Source organism: Otolemur garnettii, unplaced genomic scaffold, assembly GCF_000181295.1.
Source record: "Otolemur garnettii isolate 467f Iridium unplaced genomic scaffold, OtoGar3 scaffold00105, whole genome shotgun sequence".
Classification (NCBI taxonomy): domain Eukaryota; kingdom Metazoa; phylum Chordata; class Mammalia; order Primates; family Galagidae; genus Otolemur; species Otolemur garnettii.
This window is the reverse complement of record NW_003852500.1, coordinates 2,598,603-2,604,787: the sequence shown is the minus strand read 5'-3', so window position 1 is coordinate 2,604,787 and position 6,185 is coordinate 2,598,603. Positions and strand designations below refer to the sequence as shown.

Here is a 6,185-nt window from a genome sequence, read left to right as displayed (position 1 = left end):
TGGATTAGAGGGGATGCCACCTTGGGAGTTAAACACATGTTCCCCTCTGAAGCTGGAGGAAGCCGTAGTCCTCAAGAAGGAAACGGCACAATAATAAGTCACATGATCAAGGAGGGGGGTTTCCTGTTTCCCAGCCCCTCCCAGACTAGCCTTGGCCATCACAAGCCTGAGCAGGCAGTGCCCAGAGTGACCCCAAGAGTGTCCAGGGACTCGGACTTCAGCTCAAGGTGTTCCCAGAAGAACAGAGAGATAGACAGGGGTGATGGGACTGAACTCCAGGATTGGGAGCCTCTGATCTAGGAGGAACCTAGGAAGGAGAGGGGACTCTTGGAGTGCCTGTCCCAGGTCCAGATAGGAGAGGGAGGGGAGCACAGAATAGTGAAAGTGAAGAAGGAAGAGGAGAAGGGGAGGTCAGGGCAAACTTGAGGTAGTGAGCTACATGTCAAGGGAGGCATTCATACATGCCTAATCAACACTAGAAACTCAAGATCCCCGCTAGTGGAGGATTCAATGCCCCATTTCACAGAAGAGGAAATTAGGCCATCATTTTCCCAGGACAACGAAGGCAATAGCTGAGAGCAGGCTGTGTTTTTAGGTGGCGAGAAAGGAGCATTTGGCATCTCTGAACAGCAATGAGTACCTGGGCCACACGGCCCCGGAGCCGGCGAGGGAGGCACGCTCCACCAGTAAGTGTTACCCTTTCCCTAGCACACCCAGCTCCCAGCTCCACAGGACCCCAAGGCCCAGCTCTGCCTGGCTCAGAGCTGGGACCTGGGGGTCATTTGCAGGGTGAACTGGATCCTGTGGCTGAGAGTTCAGAAGAGGTGGAGGCAGCCAGCGGCTTCAAGCCCAGCCCTGCCCTGCCTCCCCAGAGCTCTGGGCCAGAGTTGTTGGGACCCATAGCTGAAGTCAGTGGCCAGGACCTGGGGACCTGGTAAGACCTGCTTCGTCCCTGCCCTACACTCCAGGCACATCTTTACATCCACAGACCTGCCAATTCCCCTCCCCTACTCATAGAGCTGCCTTGGCTCCCCATGACCCTCTTCAGCCAGACTTTCAAAGCCTTGCATAATGCCATCTTTGGTCTTGACACACAGCCCCTATATGCTAGCCACCGCAGAAGATCTCATTTCCAGAACCTTCCATCTCTCCCGTCTAGGTGTTTGCCTAGACTGTGCCCTCTGGCTAGATACCCTTGTTTACCTTGCACACTCCAGCGCATTCTTTACTCTGCTTTCCCGGCCCCAGGCCTCTCTTGAGGACCACTGTCCAGCCTCCTCCCTGTCTTGGCCAGTCACCAGCTTCAGAACACCCAGCTCTTGCCAACTCCCTGCCCTGCTCATACCTCCCAAGGACCCTGATGTTTTAGCCCCAGAATTCCCTGCCCAGCACTGGGTGGCTCAATTGCTAAGTTGATGTTCACAGGACCGACAAGGAGACCAATGGGAGCTCTGGCAGAGGACTGGCCTCAGTTCCTGAGGGACCCCATAAGCCTGCAGTGGAAGCCCACCAGGCCCCAGAGGCAGCCCTACAGGACAGAGAATCTGTCCTCTCTGGGACGGCGACCCCTGATATGTTTCAGACCCTCCAGAATGCTCTGAGCTCCCTGGAGGCAGCTGCTGCTGTCTGGCGCCACCGGCCCCCAAGCTGTCCTAGAAAAATGGAGGTGGAAGACAGAAGCAAGGGGGTCCCAGGGCCCCTTGGCAAACACGAAGCGGCAAGGGGCTGTGAGCGGGAAGCAGCTTCCCTAGCAGAGAGGAATACCTGGCTCCGGCTGGCCCTGGGCAGCCGTGAGGATGAGCTGCTCCGCACACAGGCTTCCCTGCAAGCCATCCGGGCAGAGAAAGAGACACTGCAGAGGGAGGTGAGTGGGACATTCCTGGACCCCCCAGGGATCCCTGTCTGAAAGAAGAGTCAGACCTGGCATAGGCAACATTCATTTATTTGTTCATTAAAAGAGAACCTTTATGGAGCATTGACTGCTGGGTCCACTGACCAAACCAAACAAATGTACCTGCAATCATAGTTACAATGCTCAGGGAAGCCCACCAAGGAAGTGACACTTGAATAGAGACCAGAAGGAAGTGAGGGAGGAGCAATTTAAGGATCTGGGGGAAGAACATTCCAGGCAGAGGGAACAGCATATGCAAAGACCCTGAGAGAGAACTGTGACTGGCATGTTCAAGGAACAGCAAGGAGACCAGGTTGGAACAGAGTAAGCAAGCAACAGAAAGAGTGCAGGAGCCAGGTGGGGTGGCTCACGCCTATAATCCAGGAGGCTGGAAGGCTGAGGTGGGTGGATTGCCTGAGCTCAGGAGTTCAAGACCAGCCTGAGCAAGAGCAAAACCCAGCTCTAAAAAATAGCCAGGTGTTGCGGCAGGCACCTGTAGTCCCAGCTACTCAGGAGGCTGAGGCAAGAGAATTGCTTGAGCCCAAGAGTTTGAGGTTGCTGTGAACTATGACACCATGGCAATCTATCAAGGGCAACAAAGTGAGACTCTGTCTCAAAAAAAAAGAAAAAAAGAGGAGTGCAGAGAGACAAGAACTAGGAAGTGACAAGCATAGATTTCACTTTATGGCCTCTGGGGGTGGACTTGGGCTTTTGCCTTAAGTGAGGTGGGAGCCAGCACACGCACCCTCTGGCTGCTACGGGAGGAACAGTCTATGGAGGGGAGGAAGGAATCTTAGAGATAGAGGAGGTGGTTTCACTGGCCCAAACATGCAAGGTGGAGAGATTTGGGCAGATTCTGGGTGATGTTGAAGATGGAACTGATGGATGTGGGCATGGGACCTAGAGAGAAGTCTGGGTATAGTAGCTCAAGCCTGTAATCCTATCACTCTGAGAGGCTGAGGTGGAAGGATCCCCTGAGCTCCTGATTTGGAGATCAGCCTGAACAAGAGCGAGATCCCATCTCCACAAAAATAGAAAATTTTACTATGTGTGGCTGTGCACACCTGCAGTCTCAGCTATGAGGCTGAGGCAGGACAATTGCTTAAGCCCAGAAGTTTGAGGTTGTAGTGAGCTATGATGACACCACTGCACTATATCGGGGACAGCAGAGTTAGACACTGAATCAAGAAAAAATAGCTAAAGAGAAATCAAGGACAACTTTAGGTTTGGGGGCCTGATGAACTGGGGGAGAGAGCTGGGGAGACTGCAGGGTAGGCAGGTTTGACTGGGGAGAGACCAGGAAATGTTAGGCTCTTGATGAGCTTGGTATGCTCCTGAGACACCCACATGGGGTCATCAACAGTGCAGCTATCCTCTGAGTCCAAAGCTCAGAGAGCTGTCAGGGCAGGAGGGAGTCATTTGAGCATCCTCAGCATGTGGGTGGTATTTAATCCCATGCGGCTGAATGACATCATGGGAGGGAAGCTCTCATCTTGGGCTGGTACAGAGACTCAGAGAAAAAGGGCAGACAGCACAAGGAGTGGGATTCATCTCCCTCCAGAGTAAGGCCCATTTCTCTTCTGGGAACAGAGTCTCCAGTAGCTGAGAAACATCCCCAAGGTGATAATGGTAGAGGATTTAGCAGGGTGAGTATCCAGGGTTCCTGCTTTTCAGCCAGGGCTAGTGCCACATCCCCAGGAATAGACCTTGAGGAGAGCTGGTAAGTGATTAGAGCCTCCAGCCTGACATCCTCCCTCATCCTCATCCTCCCCAGGTTCAGGAGCTGCAGGATTCTCTGTTGAGGCTGGAGCCCTTCCCACTTCCCTCCCACAGCCAAGTGGGTGGCTCAGGCAGTGGTTCCAGCAGCTCTGGGGCAGACAGGGAGCCCTGGGGGACTCAGGTGAGTGTGAGAAGCTCAAACTCATGGTCCTCATGTCCTTAGCATTCAAGGGAATGAGATTCAAATCCTGGTCATGGGTTCCAACAGTTTCTGGGGTTGGAAAAAGGCTAAACTTACAATCCTGAGCTCTTGGCAATAATCTAGGTGAATTACATTACCTCTTCCCTGCAGGACTCCATGTCCCTGGCTCACCCCCTGCTCTGGCACCTTCAGAGTGATTCCAGCACCCAGATTCTTGGGTCTCCCCCCACCCAGGCCCTCTCCCCTGAGATCCACATCATGGAAACCCAGATGGAACAGCTCCAGGGGTAAGAGCTTCAAATGCTGAGCTCATAAGGGCACCGTCACACCACCTATGTGTCTGGAGCTGGAGCATGAGGGAGAAGGAGAGCGGAAATCAGGCCCTGAGAGGCTCACTTTCCCTCTTACCCGCCTTCGGAGGCAGGAGTATCGAGAAGCTCAAATGCTTTAACCGTCTGCTGTCAGCTGTGCTCCAGGGGTACAAGGGCCGCTGTGAGGGCCTCAGCATGCAGCTGAGCCAGCGGGAAGCTGAGGCCACGGCACTGCATCTAGCCTTGCAATACAGGTCAGTGCACCCTACCAGTAATGTCACTGGCTAGGGAAACAATGAGTTCTCCTTGGGTGGCCCCAAACTTCAGAGGGAAACAGAGCCCTTGTCAGAGAGCACTTTCCCTCACAGAAGTTAATCAAAGGCAATCCTAGTCTGGGGGTGCAGAGGGATTCTGCATGCTCCCGAAGGTGAGGTCAGGAGGGATGAAGCCAGGGGTTCAGTAGCAAGTGGGGACTGGCACCTACACAGCAAAATAGATCTGGGTGTCCTAAAGCACTCAGAACTTGTGTCCAACAGCGAGCACCGTGAGGAGGCATACGGGGTCCTGCTTGCTCTGTGTGAGGCCAACTCAGGAGCAGGGGAGGAAGCCCTCATGGCTGACCTGCAGGCAGCTGAAAAGGAAGCATGGAGGGTGCTGGCACGGGAAAAGGCTGCCATGGATGGAGGGACGCTGCGGGATCCACAGCCAAGGTACCTCTGGGAACTGCGCTGGTCAGTGAGTGAGGTCCTGATTGGGGAATGTGGCTCCCAGAGCTGGCCATGTAGGGGGATTGGCATAGCTGTACCTAACAAGGTTGGTATAGAACTTAACTGTAGTTGGCTAACATGAGGCCCAATTGGAGTTGGTGTGTTGCTACTTAACACATTTGGCATGGTAGTTCACACAGCCTTTGGGGTTGGCATGGGACTCACCAGTATTGGCATGTAAGATTATGTCCAGGCATGGTGCCTAATGCCTAAAATCCTAGTACTTTAGGAGACCAAGGCTGGTGGATTGCTTGAGCTCAGGAGTTTGAGACCAACCTGAGCAAGAGCAAGGCCCTGTCTCTACTAAAAGTAGAAAAACTAGACAGGCATTGTGGTGGGTGCCTGTAGTCCCAGCAACTCAGGAGGCTGAGATAAGAGGATCGCTCAAACCCAGGAGTTTGAGGTTGCTGTGAGCTATGATGCCATACCCAGGGCTACAGTGAGACTCTGTCTCTAAATGAATAAATAAACACACAAATGTTAAAAATAATAAAAGAAAGGAAGGCTCAGTGCCCATAGCTCTGCAATTAGGGCACCAGCCATATACACCAAAGCAAGTAGGTTAGAACCTGGCCAGGGCCTGCTAAAACAGCAATGACAACTGCAACAAAAAAATAGCCAGGCATTGTGGTGGGCACCTGTAGTCCCAGCTGCTTGGGAGGCTGAAGTAAGAGAATTGCTTAAGCCCAAGAGTTTGAGGTTGCTGTGAGCTGTGAAACCATGGTACTCTACTGAGGGCAACATAGTCAGACTCTGACTCATAAAAAAAAAAAATTTAAAAAATTAAAAAAGGAAAAAAGAAAATGGATTATGGTACCCACTGATTAGAACTGTCATGACAGGCCAGGCACATTAGCTCACATCTATAATCCTCAATGGTTTGAGCTCAGGAGTTTGAGACCAGCCTGAGCAAGAAAGAGACTCCTTTATGAAAAAAATAGAAAAAATTAGCAGGTATTGTGGCACATGCCTATAGTCCCAGTTACATGGGAGGCTGAGGCAAGAGGATCCTTGAGCCCAGGAATTGGAGGTTGCAATGAGCTATAATGATGCCATGGCACTCTATCCAGGACAGCAGAGTGAGACTCTGTCTTTTGTGTATGTGTGTGTGTGTGTGTAGATACAGAATTTCACTTTACTGCCCTCTGTAAAGTGACATGGCAGCATCACACAGTTCACAGCAACCTCCAACTCCTGGGCTTAGGCGATTCTCTTGCCTCAGCCTGCCGAGTAGCTGGAACTACAGGTACCTGCCACAATACCTGGCTATTTTTTGTTGCAGTTTGGCTGGGGCC

General features: G+C 52.4%; 1 protein-coding gene across 1 annotated transcript in view; it reads left to right on the top strand.

Moving 5' to 3' along the window:
* The first annotated feature begins 183 nt into the window (after nucleotides 1-183).
* The window catches only part of USHBP1 (USH1 protein network component harmonin binding protein 1), a 10,699-nt gene continuing 4,697 nt past the window's right edge, over nucleotides 184-6,185 (top strand). The window contains exons 1-8 of the mRNA XM_003796538.3: nucleotides 184-227; nucleotides 596-686; nucleotides 789-934; nucleotides 1,426-1,864; nucleotides 3,666-3,791; nucleotides 3,963-4,099; nucleotides 4,237-4,377; nucleotides 4,660-4,833. Of these exons, the coding sequence (XP_003796586.1) occupies nucleotides 633-686; nucleotides 789-934; nucleotides 1,426-1,864; nucleotides 3,666-3,791; nucleotides 3,963-4,099; nucleotides 4,237-4,377; nucleotides 4,660-4,833 (1,217 nt within the window). The 5' untranslated portion in view covers nucleotides 184-227; nucleotides 596-632. The remainder of the gene's footprint in view (nucleotides 228-595; nucleotides 687-788; nucleotides 935-1,425; nucleotides 1,865-3,665; nucleotides 3,792-3,962; nucleotides 4,100-4,236; nucleotides 4,378-4,659; nucleotides 4,834-6,185) is intronic.